General features: G+C 46.1%; 1 protein-coding gene across 2 annotated transcripts in view; it reads left to right on the top strand.

Moving 5' to 3' along the window:
- Window positions 1-20,461, top strand: part of DNAAF9 (dynein axonemal assembly factor 9) — a 160,836-nt gene that overhangs the window by 126,296 nt on the left and 14,079 nt on the right. For both annotated transcript variants that reach the window (XM_058432850.1, XM_032142449.2), the window contains exons 28-31: window positions 286-411; window positions 3,137-3,174; window positions 13,614-13,749; window positions 19,651-19,737. In XM_058432850.1, coding sequence (XP_058288833.1) covers window positions 286-411; window positions 3,137-3,174; window positions 13,614-13,749; window positions 19,651-19,737 — 387 coding nt within the window. The remainder of the gene's footprint in view (window positions 1-285; window positions 412-3,136; window positions 3,175-13,613; window positions 13,750-19,650; window positions 19,738-20,461) is intronic.

Below are 20,461 nucleotides of genomic sequence, written 5' to 3'. Positions count from 1 at the left end.
AGAGCTCCAGGATCGCCTGCAGGCTTCCTTTTACCTCCAGAGCAGGGTAGTTCTTCCACTCACTCTTGCACAGTTATGAGGACTAATGGAACTTGGGAATGTAGAAACACTGTAGATTCCAGGGGCTGCATGTCATGAAGTGGAGTGACACCAAGGGACCGGATTGCAGGCTCTTCCTTTTGGTTTTCTTTCCATCCTTGTTCAATCAGCCATTCGGGATTCCCCTCTTCCTCCACTTTGCAATGCCAGTCAGTGAACTAATCATTCCTTTTTTACCTTCCCCAGCTACACAGATGTTATTGATGTTGTCCAGGCCCTGCAGACCCACCCAGACTCAAATGTCAAGGCCTCCTTCACCATTGGTGCCATCACAGCATGTGTGGAGCCCATGAGCTGCTACATGGAGCACAGGTAGATACAGGATATGGTGTGTAAGTGTACTGAAAGTGATTTGTTTCTGCCCACCAGAAGAAGACAGATCTTTTGGAATGCGTTAGTCACCTTGTATGTAGTAAATGCTGTTCTTTTATTAGTGCTAGGTCCTCAATAGACCCCTTTGGACTTGTAGCCAAAGAAGAGAGAGGAATTATGGAAGACAAACTTAGCTTTTGTGAGGGAGAACTATTTGTTTAATAGTTAGTACATAGTAAGGACTTATGAAATACCTGCTAAATAAATGGGTACTCCAACATGTGTGTACTAAATATTGTTAAAAAATAATTTAAGGCCAGATGCGGTGGCTCATGCCTGTAATCCCAGCACTTTGGGACGCCAAGGCAGGCAGATCACTTGAGGACAGGAGTTCGAGACCAGCCTGGCCAACATGACAAAATCCCATTTCTACTAAAAATACAAAAATTAACCAGGAGTGGTGGCACACACCTGTAATCCCAGCTACTCAGGAGGCTGAGGCACGAAAATCACTTGAACCCGGGAGGTGGAGGTTGCAGTGAGCTGCGATCGTGCCACTGCACCCCAGCCTGGGTGATAGAGCAAGCAAGACTCTGTCTCAATAAAAAAAAATTTTTTAATAAGGCATAAAAGGACTGAAGTTGATTATATAATCTATTTAAATATAGAAATAAGGCTAAAATTGGGTGAACATGATTATGGAATATAAGAATTTAAGTAACAAAATCAGGCAGGGCACAGTGGCTCATGCCTATAATCTCAGCACACTTGGAAGATGGAAGATTGGAGGATGCTTGAGCCCAGGAGTTCAAGAGCAGCCTGGGTAACATAGTGAGACCCCGTCTCTGCCAAAAAATAAATTAACCAGGTGTGGTAGTGAGCACCTGTAGTCCCAGGCTGAGGCTGGAGGATTGCTTGAGCCCAAGAGGTTGAGACTGCAGTGAGCCGTGTTCATGCTACTGCACTCCAACCTGGGCAACAGTGAGACGCTATCTCAAAAAAAGGAATTGACTTCCTTCACCAACTGAACAGTTGCTCCATTGTTTAAATTTTTTTTTTTCTTTGAGACAGAGTTTCGCTCTTGTTGCCCAGGTTGGAGTGCAGTGGCATGATCTCAGCTCACTGCAACCTCTGCCTCCCAGGTTCAAGCGATTTTCTTGCCTCAGCCTCCCGAGTAGCTGGGATTACAGGCATGCACCACCATGCCCGGCTAATTTTTTTGTATTTTTAGTAGAGATGGAGGCTTCTCCATGTTGGTCAGGCTGGTCTCGAACTCCCAACGTCAGGTGATCCGCCCACCTCAGCCTCCAAAAGTGCTGGGATTACAGGCTGTTTAAATTTTTTTAAATAAAACTTTAAAAATTAAAGTAAGTAAAAGAATGCTTACTGTGCGGCAGCCTTCTGTGGACAGTGAGCACAGTGAAGTCAGTGAGTTCTATTCTTGGGAGACTCTGTATTTGACGTGGATGAGTCAAATATGGTGTGGCTGTATCTTCCCTTGTTCCAGCCCCTTTGACCCTGCTTTTAGCACATGGGTTTTCCTCCTTGGAATTCTTCAGAAACTATGAGGGAGTCAGGTAAGGGAACAGGATCCACAGCCCAACCTGATATTCACCCAGCTCATCTACCAAGTTTGGTTTCAAATGGTATGTGACTGGCTGTTGTCAGAAATCAAATAAAAGGATGAAGATTTGCTGCCACCAAGGAAATTCCAGGAGAGAAACTCCCCCGGTGTTGCGAACATCATTAATACCTGCCAGCTGGACCAGCAGCCATTCAGAAGAGTGGCTTCAGCCAGCATCCCAATTGCCAGGGAAGAAAACACAGGACCTCTGTGGTGCCAAACAGACCTGGGTCCCTGCCTTAGCCCTGCTGCCTCCCAGCTGCCTGTGAGACACTGGGCAAGCTTAGTCCTAACTGGGCAAGTTTAGCCATCCTAAACCCATGCTTTTCATCTGTTTGATACCTGAGGCACAGAACGGACAGGACGACAGAGCAAGATCATGTTCGTGAACTGTCTGCACAGTGCCTTGCCCACAGGAGGAACTCCATAAAAGGCAGCTATCCCCGTTAGTGTTAACTTTCTTCCTTGAGGCGGGCCTTATGATATTTTAGGAGTTCTGAAGTCCTATGAGAATATGAGTTTTTCTCTGGAGCCTACTGCAGTGCTACAGTTGTTAAGTAACTCACACTTTGTATCAGTCACCCCCACCTCCTGCTTCACTTGTAATTCAGTTGGTCAGTTTCCTGCTGTTCATTCACCTTTTGAGTTAAGAATGAGATTAAAGGAGGATTGAGGTTATAGCATGTACATAAAGAGAAGCAAGGCAACTTTGGTATTAAAGGCCCCTGGTGGAGCTAGATGAGTGTAATTCTTACTTTCCCTTGAAATATCCACTTTACTGAAAAATATATGTCTTTCAAAAAAGACCAGCTCTTTCTCCATCTCCCATAGACCAAAGAGCTGGTCCTGTCCCCAGTATCCCCTCTTCAGCATTCCACTTAGAATTGGCCATGTAGGGACTTCCGTGGGGCTCCTGGTGTGGGGAGCTTTGACGGAAAGCTGCGAAGTCCCATGGCTATCCTTAGTGCTCAGTGCTGCTGCCACTTGCCTCATCATGTGAGTCAGTTTGCTTGTCAGTGGTACTCCTATTTGTATGGGAAATAATCAGTGACAGCTCTGAGATGAATGGTTTTTAAATATTTCCCCTTTTTTTTCCCCTAGATTTCTCTTTCCTAAATGTCTTGACCAGTGTTCACAAGGTAAGTAATATGCTTTATTTTCAGCTTGCATGCCTTGCAAGTTCAGCAGAATTCAGCAATAGACTTTTCTTCGTGCTCTTACCTACTATTCTGAAATCTAAAGCAAACAAAATTGGTCAGAAAAAACTTTGACATCTTTACTTTTACCATATTTGATAGGCACATTTCTTCCAAGAGCTTGTCTCTTTTTTTTGAGACTGAGTCTCACTCTGTTGCCCAGATTGGAGTGCAATAGCATGGTCTCGGCTCACTGCAACCTCTGCCTCCCAGATTCAACTGATTCTTCTGCCTCAGGCTCCCAAGTACTGGGATTACAAGCATGCACCACCATGCCCGGCTAATTTTTGTATTTTTAGTAGAGACAGGGTTTCACCATGTTGGCCAGGCTGGTCTTGAACTCCTGACCTCGCAGTCCGCCCATCTCGGCCTCCCAAAGTGCTGGGATTACAGGCATGAGCCACTGCGCCTGGCCTGAGCTTGTCTCTTATGGCAACAAATTGCCACAGTAATACCTCTCCTTGAGCTGGGCTTAAGTCCACCCTGGCATTCCAGCTAATATTAGTGGACTGAGTAGGTATTCCTAGCCTCTGGATCAGCAAGATCTTGATTCACTTCTGCCCCAAGAGTGTCGAGTTTGGCCCAGCGGGACCTGTCTTTCTTAATACCTCCTACCCCTATGCACCCTGGAATTTTCCGCATTTCCTTGATAACATTGAGAAAAATTCACCCATCCTGCAGGTTGCATTCAACCTTGCAATGCCCTACTACCTGGCAACCCTGGAAGCAGCACTTTCTAGTCATATTATCTGTGATGTTTGGAGGTCCAGAATAAATTCTGAATTCCCTGCAGTGGTGATGAAATGCTCATTGTTATCAGGAGACATGCCTGGGGTCTGGGCTTCCTGAGCTAGTCCAGCAAGCAGAAATCAGACAGAAGAAAACAACTCAGTGTCCCCAGCACAGTTTCATCCCGCTGATTGTATTGCCAGTCCACAGGGAGCGGAGACAACAGAGCATACCAGAGTTGTTGTCTTGGGAAACAGCTGAGCTCATGCTGCCCAGGGCAGGAGGCTGGTCCCTGGAGGGAGGAATGTGTATGTTGGGCTGCTGTTACCAGGTAGTCTCAGGTCCAGCTTTCAGAGGTCCCTGTTACTTTCTAGGCACTGCACCTCAGGAACAGGATGAAATGGAGATTGGCTAGGTCCATCCACAGTATCCACCCCAGGTAGATTAAGGAGATTTTGTGGAGGTTGGGTCAATAGGATCTGGTGACAGACTAGATGTGGGGCATGCTAGGGGGTTTGATAGAGGGGACCCCTGAGAAGGAAGAGGTACGGTCCAGAGCGCAGACTGGAAAAAGAGGTATCTAGGATGACTCCTAGGTTTCTAGTTTAGGAGATAGGAAGGTTGGTGGTACCTGTCCTTGAAATAGAAAGCACAGGAGAAAACATAGGTCCAGGAGATAACCAAGGAGGGCTGTCTCATCCTAAGATACATATTTGGAAGTCATGGTCAAAGTTAATGGCATGGACTGTAGTCAGCCAGTATCCAGGTGTAGAGCTGAAAAGATCAGAAGGCTACAGATGGGGTGAGGGCGGAGGTTCCAGGACACCGAAAGAGAAGAAGCAGGGAAGAGCATTGCCTGAGACATTGAGGAAGGAGAAAAAGAGATCCACGATGTCTAATGCTGCAGAGACCTTGAGGGAAGAACAGAGAAAAACCCACTGGCTCTGCAAGTGAGAAGGACCCTGATGACCTGAGTAGGAGGATCTGAGTGGAGAGGTGAGGGCTGAAGCCAGCTCCAAGTGGACCAGTGGCCAAGTGAGATACTGGAAGCCAGCAGGTGTGGATGATATTCTAGAGTGCTTGGGGCTGTAAAAAGGAAGATGGCTAGAGAATACTTCCAAGAATTGTCATTTCTGAATGATCAGCTCCTCCTTATTTGCTGATGAGAAAGCCTGTGGGCTACAAGGAGATACTAGGTTTGATAGAGGGGACCCCTGAGAAGGAAGGGGTAGGGTTCAGAGCCCAGACTGGAAGTGAAGATTGACTCAGAGAAGCAGTGTCCTCCTTGAGAAGAGCTTTAGTTGGACGCAGGTGAAGTTGAGGAAGTGTTTGCCTAGGGGGCAGTATTGACCATCAGGTGTGCCTAGGACTTGCTGACCTGTCCAGCCTTAGGCCCTGCCTTATTCTTGTAAATGCTGGAGCCTTCTTTTCCTTTCAGAGCCCTTGTCCACCATGTGATGATTGGCAGCCTAGTGCACCTCAGCTCCTTGGCATTCTCCCTCAGTGTCCCTCTTCTTTTCTGCATGAGGAACAGGCACAGATGGTGGGGCTTCCCTGGCAGAGAGCCTTGGGGAAGTGTTCTGTTTTCATCATCATCATTGAATTAGGGGCAGCCCTGGGCTTGTCTCACAAGAGGAAAGCCCCTTTTAGTCTGAACCCTTTGAGGCCAAAACAGACTGTGTTCTCTCTGGCACTTGGTAGGCATGTTTCATTTATACTGCCTTCCAACTCATTGTGCAAAGACAATGTATGTTAAACTCTGTGCTTGTGTAGAGCTAGGGGTGTGATCAGATGTGGGCTGATCACCTTCAGGCCACATATGCTGTTTTTGGAACTCCTCCAAGGGGCTCATGGAGTGACAGTGCCTTGCTTCTGGTCCCGTGGGACCCTGCAGACTGGCCTGACCAGCATGGGCTATCTGGGGAGGGAGGAGAGAAAAGGCAAGTATTTATTTTCTCCTAGGAGATTTGGTAGCTGGCTTGGAGGTGGGATCTGCCAGCAGTAGACAAATACTTCATGTCCTAAGGGAGCATATTTCCTCCCTTTGCTCCTGTTCATGAGTCAGACTACCCAATTCATAAGAGATTATTTTCCAGTTAGAAAAGGACTATGTTGCAGCCCCAAGACAATGTGTATTATAGAAATCAAAGGACTAAGAAATAATCTCAGTGCTTAAACAGCAAGTAAGACTCATTATAATGCTGGTGTGAGAGCAAAGTGGAGGTACTTTACTGTCATGGCCTGCTTTTAAAAGCATCTGTAGATAGAAGAAGTCACCTTTGTTTTCTGCTGGGCTTCTGGAATGCTTTACCACAGACTGGGATGGTCAGCCAGACAATAGGGATGTTTCTCTGCTCTTGGGAATAGGATAGGCCAGGCTGCCTGCTCGCTCACAGCCCAGACTGGTGAGACCTTGGCCAAATCTGGCTGTCCACTCTTGATACAGAACAGAAGGAAGCTGCTGGCCCAAACAAGGTGGAACCGCTCACTGTGGCCTGTTCACCCTGTGCTCTAGATAACTGCTGTACCTGCCTCACAGATGGCATTTCCTCTTGGCAGGTGGCAGTTTACATAGCTGGCCTAAGGAATGCTGGGGATAATCCTCTTGCTTGTTTCCCTATAAAGCAAAGCCCCTTTTCTGTGCCCAGTTCCTGACCTAGAATCCCAGCCCCACAAGGTTTGTCCATATGGTACATGTGCAGCAGACAGGACTTTGTACAAGTTGTGTCTGTCAGAGACCCAGATCCCAGCCTTTTCTTGGGCAGGCCAGGCCTGTGCTTGTGACCCTGGTGCACCACCGCTTATATGGCCACATTTGCACTAGTCTGACACTTTTGTTTCTTTTGCCCAAGAAGATACCAAACAGAGTCCTAGGGTATTTATAGATCTTCCCTCAACCTTTGCTGGCTCTTCACTGCCAGACCCGCCAGAGCTCTTCTTGCCTTCCACCCTGGGACTCTGGCAGGCCCTTTGTATGATATGGCTCCCATGTCTGTCATCTCTAGAATATGCTGAGCCTTCTAAGATCCTGCTTGCGTCCCCACTGTGCCACATTTTGGACTTGGCCTCCTGACTTTGCCTTACTCGGTTTCCAGAGGCCCTACTTTCTGTGGCTGCGCCAGGGCATGGGATTCTGGCATCAAGCTTTCCAGGCTGGCTTTGCTGCCTCATCTGCAGCCTCCAGAGTGCACTGCAGAGTGACCTTTCCAAATAGCCATGCAAACACAGGTACCAAAGACTAGAGGCAGGGGGCCAGGGGTCCTGGAATCTGCCTTCAAACTATTGCTTGCCCCTCATGTAAATCACCAGTGTCACCTTGGTTAGAGGTTTTTCTGACGCTGTTTTAGGAGTTTCATCTTAATGTTAAAGCTTCTTAACAGAAAGGGTATGTGAGGAACCCTTTCAAAATAGAATAAACAAGGTGTTGATGAATTCTTCATTTGAATTGGTTTAGTTATGTGCTGTTACCACAACTAGGTCATCCACAAAGACCTTGATAGAGGTGGCGGTGGTGGTGGTTATTGTTGTTGTTGAGACGGAATATCGCTCTGTCACCCAGGCTGGAGTGCAGTGGTGCAATCTCAGCTCACTGCAACCTTTGCCTCCCGGGTTTGAGTGATTCTCCTGCCTCAGCCTCCTGAGTAGCTGGGATTACAGGTGCACACCTCCACACCTGGCTAATTTTTGTATTTTTAGTAGAGAGAGGATTTCACCATGTTGGTCAGGCTGGTCTTGAACTCCAGACCTTGTGATCCACCCACCTCGGCCTCCCAAAGTGCTAGGATTACAGGCATAAGCTACCACGCCCAGCCGGAGGATATTTGTTCTTGTTTTTTTGTTTTTGTTTTGAGAGAGAGTTTCACCCTTGTTGCCCAGGCTGGAGTGCCATGGCGTGATCTTGGCTCACCACAACCTCTGCCTCCCTGGTTTAAGCGATTCTCCTGCCTCAGCTTCCCGAGTAGCTGGGAATTATGGGCACCTGCTACCACGCCCAGCTAATTTTTTGTATTTTTAGTAGAGACGGGGTTTTACTATGTTGGCCAGGCTGGTCTCGAACTCCTGACCTCAGGTGATCCACCTGCCTTGGCCTCCCGAAGTGCTGAGATTACAGGCATGAGCCACTGTGCGTGGCTGAGGATAGAGGTTTGGAATGCTTAAGAAAAGTGAGCTGGGCACAGTGGCTCATGCCTGTATTCTCAGCACTTTGGGAGACCAAGTCAGGTGAATCACTTGAGCTCAGGCGTTCAAAACCAGCCTGGACAACATGGCGAAACCCTGTCTCTACAAAGAATACAAAAATTAGCTGGGTGTGGTAGCACCTGTAGTCCCAGCTACTTGGGAGGCTAAAGTGGGAGGATCACTTGAGCCCCAGAAGCAGAGGTTGCAGTGAACCAAGATCGTGCCACTGCACTCCAGCCTTGGGTACTAGAGCAAGACTCTGTCTCAAAAAAAAAAAAAAAAGAAAAGAAAATGTGATTCTGTATATTCCTACATATTTGTACTTGCATGCCTAGACCATCTGAGGAAGTATACCCAAACACTAGTTATCAGTGGTTGCCTCTGAGAGGAGAACTGGGGCTTGGTGAGCCCCAGGAGGAGGAGGGAGGAGGAAAAAAATTTTTTTTTTTTTTTTTTTTTTTTTTTTGAGATGGAGTCTCGCTCTGTCGTCCAGGCTGGAGTGCAGTGGTGCAATCTCGGCTCACTGCAAGTTCCACCTCCCAGGTTCACGCCATTCTCCTGCCTCAGCCTCCTAAGTAGCTGGAACTACAGGCGCCCGCCACCACACCCGGCTAATTTTTTTGTATTTTTAGTGGAGACGGGGTTTCACCATGTTAGCCAGGATAGTCTCGATCTCCTGACCTCATGATCCGCCCACCTCAGCCTCCCAAAGTGCTGGGATTACAGGCGTGAGCCACCACACCTGACCGAAAATTTTTACTTACAGATACCTCAGAAGAGTAGGTCTCATGTCTCAGAACCAAGGAATGGATCCGAAATGGTCCGTAAGCACTTAGGAAGCAGCTTCTGTGCTTAGCAGGCAAGCCCTAACTCCGGAAGGTCTTTGGCCCCAGGCACATAGCTTAGCCTTTGTGTGGGCCCTTTCCTCATTGTCACAGGCGACCATTGGCATGCACGCTCCTAAGCCCTGTTCCGTGATCTTGAATGGAATGCATCCAGATGGATTTGTGGGGTTAGATTCAGTCTTAAGAGTTTGGGGACACTTTTTTCACAGGTATTATTGGTAAGAGGAAGGAAGAGACTAGAGGCAGGGGGTCAGGGGTCCTGGAATCTGCCTTCAAACTATTCCTTGCCCCCCGTCTGAACCATGAGTGTAGCAGCCTTGGCTTGTGGAAATTGTATGAGTTTCCCAGTGGTGATATGGTCAAGACCCAATGCCACAGCCGCTGTCTGATAGGCCCCTCTATGTACAGGGAGAAGTCTAATTCTCAGGCTGATGCTCAGTTGACAGTGCTGATGGTGGTAGTGGTGGAGATGATAGATTGTATTTCATGGATTCTTACTCTCTGTAGGCCCTATGATAAGCCTAGGTTTTATTGATAACCTAGAGTGATGTGTTACGGTTCCCATCTTACAGAGGAAGATATTTGGTTTCAGAGAGAAAGTAGAGCAATTTGTCTGGTATCACCCATTAGTAATTAGCGGAACCGAAAATTCAAACTCAGGTTCGCCTGGCTCTAAATGCCTTAGTCTTTACATTATGCTAGCTTTTCCCATAGAGGAAGAAGATAAATAATCTAAGTCCAGGCCAGGCGCAGTGGCTCACACCTGCAATCCCAGCACTTTGGGAGGCCAAGGCAGGTGGATCACCTGAGGTCAGGAGTTTAAGACCAGCCTGGCCAACATGGTGAAACTCCATCTCTACTAAAAATACAAAAATTAGACGGGTGCAGTGGCGTGCGCCTGTAATTCCAGCTACTCAGGAGGCTGAGGCAGGAGAATCGCTTGAACCCAGGAGGTGGAGGTTGCAACGAGCCAAGGTCACACCACTGCACTCCAGCCTGGGCGACCCAGTGAGACTCTGTCTCCCAAAAAAAAAAAAAAAAAGAATATAAGTCCTATGTTTTAAGTGCCACCTGTGTTACTCAAAAGAACTTTTTTTCTTTTTTTTTTTAGTTCAGAGAAGGGGAGAGAGCGGGGTGGCATGAGGGGAGGACTAGGATGATAAGATGTTAAGAAAGATTTGAAGGAAGATGTAAGCTTTACCAAAATTAAAAAGTAAAGGGAATAAGTGGGTGGGGGGAAAAGGTGCAGAACAGTGTAATGTGTCGCTACTTGTGGAAAAAATTATACTCAACACTTTTGTATATACTTAGCAGATCTTCTGGAAGAAGAAGTAAGAATCCGATAACTGCAGTTGCCTCCAGGGAAGGGAATTTAGGTGTCTGGAGAGGAAAGGAATTATTTTATTTTCTTTGTGAACCCTTCTGATATAAATTAGATGTTTGTCCCCTCCAAATCTCATGTTGAAACATAATCCCCAGTGTTCAAAGTGGGGCCTAGTGGGAGGTGTTTGGGTCATGGGGGCAGATCCCTTATGAATGGCTTGGTGCTGTCCTTGTGATAGTGAGTGAGTTCTTACTCTGAGTTCACAGAAGACCTGGTTGTTTAAAGGAGTGTGACACCTCCCCCGCCCCTTCTTGCTCCTGCCCTCACCACTGTGATGTGCTGGCTCCCAGGCCTTCTACCATGATCTTAAGCTTCCTGAGGCCTCCCCAGAAGCCGATGCCAGCGCCATGCTTCCTGGAAAGCCTGCAGAACCTTTAGCCAATTAAGCCTCTTTTCTTTATAAATTAGTCAGCCTCAGGTATTTCTTTACAGCAACCCCAAAACAGCCTAACACACTTTCTATATGTTCTGAGTTTTGCCCTCGACAACTGAATACAGCTAATTTTTTTAACTTAACACTTGACTGAAGTAAATAGTATCAGTGTAGAGTCTTCATTACTGAATATTCATTACTTAGGATTCTGCAATTACAAGTCACTTAAGAAAGCAGAAATCTCCATAATTTAGAGATATTCACTTAACTATTCGTTTATAAAACTACTCTCACCGGGCGCGGGGGCTCACGCCTGTAATCCCAGCACTTTGGGAGGCTGAGGTGGGTGGATCACCTGAGGTCAGGAGTTCGAGACCAGCCTGACCAACATGGGGAAACTCCATCTCTACTAAAAAATACAAAATTAGCCCGGCATGATGGTGCATGCCTGTAATCCCAGCTACTCGGGAGGCCGGGAGTCTGAGGCAGGGGAATCACTTGAACCCAGGAGGCGGAGGTTGCGGTGAACCGAGATCACACCGTTGCACTCCAGCCAGGGCAACAAGAGTGAAACTCCATCTCAAAAAATAATTATAATAATAAATAATAAAACTACTCTCTATTAGTAAATGGGTTGGTGATGAGCATTGAATCTTTTTAAGTATAGAATTATAACACCTGTGAGAATTCTATTACAAAATGGAATATAAATGTTGAAAACCTATCTATGAAATTATATTTTACAAAAAATTAGCAGAGGAGAGATACTCTTTACATCTTTCAGAATGGGAGATTGATAAAGTTTAAAGCTATTAAATCAAGTTATAAAGGGTTAAGTATACTCTTTAAAGATACAAAAGTGACCACTAGAGGAACTGAAAATCCTAATGAAGCTGGGTGCGGTGGCTCATGCCTGTAATCCCAGCACTTTAGAGGAGGCCAAGGCGTGAGGATCACTTGAGCCCAGGAGTTTGAGACCAGCCTGGGCAACAAAATGAGACCCCGTGTCTAAAAAAAGTAAAAAAATTAGCCAAGCATGGTGGCACGCACACCTGTGGTCCCAGCTGCACAGGAGGCTGAGGCAGGAGGATTGCTTGAGCTCAGGAGGTCAATACTTCAGTGAGTCACTGAATATATAAATATATATAATATGTAGACTTCCCTTGGTTCCTGATTCAAAAATTATTAACTAAGAAAACATTTATAAGACAGAGAAATTTGAACACAGACTGGATTTTTTTATATTAAGGAGTTCATTGTTAATATTTTTAGAGTCGTTGTATTATGGAAATACACGTTGAAGTATTTTTGTTTGAAATAATTGGATATCTGGGATTGACTTCAGAATCATACTGCAGGGGGCCGGGGATGAGCTGGGTGGAGTGTAGATGAAATATAGTTAGCTGAGTGTTGGTAGTTCCTGAAACCAGGTGATGGGAGTTCATTCTACTATTTTTCTAGTTGTGTATGTGTTTGAAATTTTCTACAATATTAAGAAGTACGGCTGGGTGCGGTGGCTCACACCTGTAATCCCAGCACTTTGGGAGGCCGAGGCAGGCAGATCACAAGGTTGGGAGTTCAAGACCAGCCTGACCAACATGGAGAAACCCCGTCTCTACTAAAAATACAAAATAAGCGGGGCACGGTGGCACGCACCAGTAATCCCAGCTACTTAGGAGGCTGAGGCAGGAGAATTGCTTGAACATGGGAGGTGGAGATTGTAGTGAGCTGAGATTGCAACATTGCATTCCAACCTGGGCAACAAGAGCGAAACTCCATCTCAAAAAAAAAAAAAAAGAAAGAAAAAAGAAGTAAATAAAAATTATTGAATAACAAAAATGCAAAATAAATAATCTTATATATACGCTATGATTATAACTGTGTTAAAATAGGAATGAATATGGAAGGGATATTATAATTATCTTGGGTTGGTGAAGTGTGGTAAGTTTCCTGATTTCCAAATTCTCTGTGGTCCTGTGAATTTTATTTCTGTATTTTCACGAAAAGATTGGGAGTGATCATGGCCTACCCTGCAACCTCTTCTTACATGGGCCACCCTTTCTTACCACGTTACTAAAATCTGTTAGCATTTATCTTGGAATCATGTGACTTCCTGTGCACAGTATCTTGGCGGTGCACTCTTTGAGGATATAATGAATAACCCCTGATATATGGTGAGTTTTTGATAATTGTATTGTTCTGAACTGGTGAAGGTAAATGGCACCAGTTCCTGATGATGCTAAATACAGGAGGTGTGGAAAGGCCCTTTGACTAAGAACTCCAAGTATCAGCCAGATACTAGAATTAAAATAATAGAGGAGGCCGGGCGCGATGGCTTATGTCTGTAATCCCAGCACTTTGGGAGGCTGAGGTGGGCTGATCACCTGAGGTCAGGAGTTCAAGACCAGCCTGACCAACATGGTGAAACCCCGTGTCTACTAAAAATACAAAAATTAGCCAGACATGGTGGCAGGTGCCTGTAATTCCAGCTACTCAGGAGGCTGAGGCAGGAGAATTGCTTGAACCCTGGAGGCGGAGGTTGCAGTAAGCTGAGATCGCACCACTGCACTCCAGCCTGGGCGACAGAGTGAGACACTATCTTAAAAAAAAAAAAAAAAAAAAGATAGAGGAAGTTAGGGGTTAGGAAGTAAGGCAGCTACAGACTTGAAGCTATTCATTCCAAGAGGTGGCAGTGCCGGGAAGTGGGAAGAGAATGATAGCTGTGTATGTTGGTGTTGGGGTGTAAGGGTTGTCTCCATCAGGAGACTACTGGAAGGCATGATTAGGGGATGGAGCAAGGGCCCACCTTTGTGTGAGCCCTCACCCCTAACCAGGACTGTGAAGGCTAAACTCTCCTTGGTTTTATTCCCAGGCCTGGTGAGTAACGTGGTATTCACCAGTCACACCACGGAGCAGCGGCACCCTCTCCTTGTTCAGCTGCAGAGCCTCATCAGGGCTGCCAATCCTGCTGCAGCCTTCATTCTTGCAGAAAATGGGATTGTCACCAGGTAATCTATAGATTCACTCAGCAAGACCAGTTGCTTTCTCAGATACAGCACTCTGTCTGTGGCCCACAGAGTCTTTCTGCTGTATCTAAGACCTAAACATTTGAAGGAGTCAGTTTTTGAGCCAGGTGCGGTGGCACTCACCTATAGTCCCAGCTACTCGGGTGACTGAGAAGGAGGATCACTTAAATCCAGGAATTGGAGGCTGCAGTGAGCTATGATTGTGTCAGTGCATTCCACAGCCTGAGAGACAGAGCAAGACTGTCTCTTTAAAAAAAAAAAAAAAAAAAGCAGGCTGGGCGCAATGGCTCATGCCTGTAATCTCAGCATTTTGGGTGGCTGAGGTGGGAGGATCTCGAGTCAGGAGTTTGAGACCAGCCTAGACAATGTAGTGATACTCCATCTCAAAAAAGAAAAAATATATTGGAAAAAAAAAACAACAGTTTCTGAAGTGCTTTTTTTTTTTTTTTTTTTTTTTTTTTTTTTTGAGACAGAGTCTCACTCTGTCACCTAGGCTGGAGTGCAGTGGCGCGATCTCGGCTCACTGCAAGCTCCACCTCCCAGGTTCACCTCATTCTCCTGCCTCAGCCTCCCAAGTAGCTGGGACTACAGGCGCCTGCCACCACGCCTGGCTAATTTTTGTTTTTTGTATTTTTAGTAGAGACGGGGGTTCCACCATGTTAGCCAGGATGGTCTCAATCTCCTGACCTCGTGATCCACCCGCCTCGGCCTCCCAAAGTGCTGGGATTACAGGCTTGAGCCACCACACCTGGCCAAAGTGCTTTTGATGCTCTGTAAAAATCACCAAGAAGACCCCATCGTGTACCGTTTTGAGGCATTTTGTTTTGCTACATTCACATTCTCATCCATTGAAGGATGGTAGCTAAGATTCTCTTAACATCCTTGTATTAAAGTGTGAAAGAAATGGCATAGAGGACGTAGAGAAGGGTCAGATGTGGTGGCTCAACCTGTAATCCCAGCATTTAGGGAGCCCAAAACTCCTTGCAGGAGTTCAAGACCAGCCTGGGTAAAATAGTGACACTCTGTCTCTACCAAAACCGTTTTTTAAAAAAACAGCCAGCATGGTTGTGCATGTCTGTAGTCTCAGCTACTCAGGAGGCTGGGCAGGAGGATTGCCTGAGCCGAGGAGTTCAGGGTTACACTGAGCCATGATCACACCATTGCACTCCAGCCTGACTGAAATAGTGAGACTTTGTCTATTAAAAAAAAAAAAAAAGTGGCCGGGTGCAGTGGCTCACGCCTGTAATCCCAGCACTTTGGGAGGCCAAGGCAGGCAGATCACGAGGTCAGGAGATCAAGACCATCCTTGCTAACACAGTGGAACCCCATCTCTATTTTAAAAAATACAGAAATTAGCCAGGCGTGGTGGCAGGCGCCTGTAGTCCCAGCTACTTGGGAGGCTGAGGCAGGAGAATGGCGTGAACCCAGGAGGCAGAGCTTGCAGTGAGCCAAGATGGCACCACTGCACTCCAGCCAGCCTGGGCGACAGAGTGAGACTCTGTCTGAAAAAAAAAAAAAAAAGTAACATAGAGATATTATCTCTTTACTTCATGGACTTGGGTTCAAATTACAAACTAGAGAATTAGTGATTTTGTATATGTACACACATATACAAGGAGAAAACACCTGGTTATGTAGCCGTTTTGTTTGCTCAATTCAGATAAAAGGTTATATACCTTTTTATGTAGTTTTGACTTTTGAACTATGTAGATATTTTATGTATTCAAAAATTAAATAAAGGAGGGAAAAAACTAAATTAAATACAAACCAAAAAAAGTGAATCTAGGCCGGGTGCAGTGGCTCACGCCTGTAATCCCAGCACTTTGGGAAGCCGAGGCAGGCAGATCACGAAGTCAGGAGTTCGAGACCAGCCTTACCAACGTGGTGAAACTCTGTCTCTGCTAAAAATACAAAAATTAGTTGGGCGTGGTGGTGCATGCCTATAATCCCAGCTACTCAGGAGACTGAGGCAAGAGAATCGCTGAAACCCAGGAGGCAGAGGTTGCAGTGAGCCAAGATCACACCATTGCACTCCAGGTGGGCGACAAAGCAAACTCCATCTCAAAAAAAAAAGGGGGGGGGGCCGGGCACAGTGATTCACGCCTGTAATCCCAACACTTTGGGAGGCCGAGGCGGGCGTATCACCTGAGGTCAGGAGTTCAAGACCAGCCCAGCCTGGCCAACATGGCGAAACCCTGCCTCTACTAAAAATACAAAAAATTGGCCAGGTGTGGTGCCAGGCACCTGTAATCCCAGCTACTCAGGAGGCTGAGGCAGGAGAATTGATTGAACCTGGGAGGCGGAGGCTGCAGTGAGCGAAGATCATGCCATTGCACTCTAGCCTGGGCAACAAGAATGAAACTCCATCTCAAAATTAAAAAAAAAAAAAAAAAAGGCAAATCTATTTGTATATCAAAGTAATAACAACCACACCAAGAAAAGTATTTAATTCAGGTAACTTTTGAACATAATCCTCTGCTGGAACCCTGGTTCTAAACAACATCACTGATTGAAGAGAGGAGATTATGAATATGAAATGGGGAAGATGAAGAAAAACCCTTCAAATATTTATTTTATTTTATTTAGACAGAGTCTTGCTCTGTCACCCAGGCTGGAGTGCCGTGGCACAATCTCAGCTCACTGCAACCTCCACCTCCTGGATTCAAGTGATTCTCTTGCCCCAGCCTCCCTAGTAGCTGGGATTACAAGTGCACACCACCATACTTGGCTAATTTTTCTATTTTTAGTAGTGACAGGGTTTCACCATGTTTGCCAGGCTGGTGTTGAACTCCTGGCCTCAAGTGATCCACCCACCTCGGCCTCCCAAAGATCAAATGTTGATTTGAATTGGAGATTCAATATAAATTCATTATTTTTAAAAATGCATATTTCCTACCACTTTCCTTTGAAAGGGATCAGAATAGTAATACCACAGTTGCAACAAATACCCTTATCTCTGTATCTTGGTTTCTAAGTACCAGTCCCCACTACAAGGTATCAGGACTCCTTGGAGAATTAGCTGACTGCATGCCTAGGTCAAGGAAAGTACAAGGTGAGCCTGTTCCATTTTATGCCAATAAAGGAAGGAAGTACTCAAAGATTAGTGGAGATGTGTCAAGAGGATATGGGAAGTAGCTTAAGAAGTTCCTGCTAGTCTAATTTGGGATAATTTGGGGATAAGAAAGAACCATGATAATACTGGAACTATGGATTATAACACATGGAATAAAATGTGTGTCCACAGTGATCCTCAAAAACGAAGGTGGGGCCAGGCACGGTGGCTCACACCTGTAATCCCAGCACTTTGGGAGGCCGAGGCAGGCAGATCACCTGAGGTCGGCAGTTCGAAACCAGCCTGACCAATATGGTGAAACCCCATCTCTATTAAAAATACAAAATTAGCTGGGCATGGTAGCGCATGCCTGTAATTCCAGTTAGGAGGCTGAGGCAGGAGAATGGCTTGAACCCGGGAGGCGGAGCTTGCAGTGAGCCGAGATTGCGCCATTGCACTCTAGCCTAGGCAACAAGAGCGAAACTCCATCTCAAAAAAAAAAAAAAAGTGGAAGGGGGCAGGATAGCAAAGCCCTTTATAGAAGAATACCAAGTAAATAAGGTTTGATAGAACTAGAAAATAATCGGCCGAGCGTGGTGGCTCAGGCCAGTAATCCCAGCACTTTGGGAGGCCGAGGCGGGCAGATCACAAGGTCAGGAGATCGAGACCATCCTGGCTAACACGATGAAACCCCATCTCTACTAAAAATACAAAAAATTAGCCGGGCATGGTGGCGGGTGCCCATGGTCCCAGCTACTCAGGAGGCTGAGGCAGGAGAATGGCGTAAACCCGGGAGGCGGAGCTTGCAGTTGGCCGAGACCGCGCCACTGCACTCCAGCCTGGGGGTCAGAGCAAGACTCCATCTCAACCATCTCAAAAAAAAAAGAAAAAAAAAAAAAAAGACCTAGAAAATAATCATTTCGTAACCTTCAGTCTAATACAGTATTTGATTTAGGGAACGATCAATGAATGCTAAAAGCACTAGGTGAAAGACTGTCGAAGAAAAAAAATATTACTAGTCCTGTACTGTGTAAAGTACCACTCCATAGACTACTGACTCCTTACAAAGAGGGAAAAATACCTTACAATGGAAAGGTCTGGTATACCTATGTTGAACAAACGATTAAACTCAGTGAGACCAGTAATGGGACAAACTGATACCCTGTACCTCCTTGATGTGATGCAGTGGGAAGGATGCAACACCACCTAGGTATTAATCTCAAAATATGCATAACCTGAATCTAATTATGAGAATTAGAAACAGACAAATCCAAGTGTGGGACACAAAAGCTCTGACATGTACTCTTAAATATCAACACCATGAGAATCAAACAAACCAAAAGATAGAGGAACTGTTCCAGATTAAAGGAGAATAAAGATTGTAAATTTAGGCCGGGTGCAGTGACTCACACTTGTAATCCCAACGCTTTAGGAGGCCGAGGCAGGCGGATCACCTGGGGTCAGGAGTTCAAGACCAGCCTGGCCAACATGGCAAAACCCCGTCTCTATTTAAAAAATACAAAAATTAGCTGGGCGTGGTGGTGGGTGCCTGTAGTCCCAGCTACTTGGGAGGCTGAGGCAGGAGAATCACTTGAACTCAGGAGGCAGAGGTTGCAGTGAGACAAGATCACACCATTTCACTCCAGCCTGGGCAACAAGAGCAAAACTCCGTCTCAAAATTAAAAAAAAAAAAAAAGGAATGTATCTGTATATCAAAGTAATAACAACCACACCAAAGAAAGTATGTAATTCAAGTAACTTTTGAACATAATTTTTTTTTTTTTTTTTTTTTTTTGAGACAGAGTCTCACTCTGTTGCCCAGACTGGAGTGCAGTGGCGCAATCTCGTCTCACTGCAACCTCCACCTCCTGGGTTCAAGCGATTCTCCTGCCTCAGCCCCCCAAGTAGCTGGGATTACAGGCATGCGCCACCACGCCCAGCTAATTTTTGTATTTTTTTAGTAGAGATGGGGTTTCGCCATGTTGGCCAGGCTGGTCTTGAACTCCTGACCCCAGGCGATCCGCCTGCCTCGGCCTCCCAAAGTGCTGGGATTACAGACATGAGCCATCGCGCCCAGCCTAATGAATGATTCTTGATTGGATCATGGACCCTCCCCACCAAAAAGGGGAAATTTGAAAGTGGATGTATGTTCATGCTTCTCCAGCTTTGCTGTGCATACGCATCTCTAGTGGCGATCTTGTTGAAAATTAGTTTCTGGTTCAGTACGTCTGGTCTGGGGCCTGAGGTTCTGCATTTCTAACAAGCTCCCAGGTGATTGCTGGGAGCCAGTAAATTCCTTGGATGTGATCATGATATTGTAGTTGTGTAAGAGAATGTCCTTGTTCTTGAGAGATGCATACTGAAGTATTTAGGGGTAAAATATGATGAGTACAACTAGTTTTCATTTGGTTTGGCAGAAAAAAAAATGCTTGTATGTATTTAGGGGACATGAAGAAGAAACAAAACGTGCAGGTTAAGACAGTCCTGGCCGGGCACGGTGGCTCACGCCTGTAATCCCAACACTTTGGGAGGCAGAAGCGGGTGGATCATGAGGTCAGCAGATCGAGACCATCCTGGCCAACATGGTGAAACCCCGTCCCTACTGAAAGTACAAAAATTACCTGGGTGTGGTGGCACATGCCTGTAGTCCCCACTACTCGGGAGGCTGAGCCAGGAGAATCACTTGAACCCAGGAAGTGGAGGTTGCAATGAGCCAAGATTGCGCCAATGCACTCCAGCCTGGCGACAGAGCGAGACTCCGTCTCAAGAAAAAAAAAAAAGAGAGATTGACAGTCCTAATTAATCTGGGTCTTTTCTGTGTGTTTTCAAAGGAATGAAGACATTGAGCTGATTCTCTCAGAAAACAGTTTTTCAAGTCCTGAGATGCTACGATCTCGATATTTAATGTATCCTGGCTGGCAAGTATCGTCATTGAAAAATAACTAAGATTTTTTTGTAAACCCAATGATTTATTTATTTACAGAAAAAAAAAAGGGAGAAGGTGAAAATACCAGATGTGCTTTGCAAGGGTGACACGTGGCAGCTGGCACGGCCTGCCTGTCCGGCAGCTGCTGGCCTTGCCAGGAGCCCAGTGCTCCACCTCTTGGGCTCCAAACTGGGAGCCTTCTCAGATGTTTCAAATTAGGGAGTCATCCTGTAGGCAGCAAGCACCACTGGGCCCTTTGTTCCTCCAGCCCCTACTGAGGGCAAAGTGCCTGGCACAGAACCAAGGAGCTATAACTTTCCCAGGTGAGACTCGCTTCTGACAATACCATCAGTCAGTCCTCTAGGGTTCCCATCTGCTGGGTTCCCTGCTCGTATGGCCCAGGGAATGTTCTCTGTAGGATGCTGCACAGCCTGTGGACCTCTCCAGAGGAGAAGACGACAAAGGAGAGAATGTGCTGCAAAGTTACTGTAATCATACTAATACCAACACACTGGAGCATTTACTGTGTGTGCTAGCTATTGCTCTAAGACTCCACTCTCTACATGGCAGCTCCTAGCCACATGGCTATTTAATGAAATATAAATTAATAAAAATCAAAATTTATAATTCAGTCTTTTCAGCCACACAGCCACATTTCAAGTGCTCCATAGCTTCCTGTGGCTAGCAGCTACCGTGTCCAACAGTGCAGATCTAGA

This window comes from Hylobates moloch, unplaced genomic scaffold (genome assembly GCF_009828535.3).
Source record: "Hylobates moloch isolate HMO894 unplaced genomic scaffold, HMol_V3 SCAFFOLD_21, whole genome shotgun sequence".
Taxonomy (NCBI): Eukaryota; Metazoa; Chordata; class Mammalia; order Primates; family Hylobatidae; genus Hylobates; species Hylobates moloch.
This window is presented reverse-complemented; position numbering and strand designations above follow the sequence as displayed.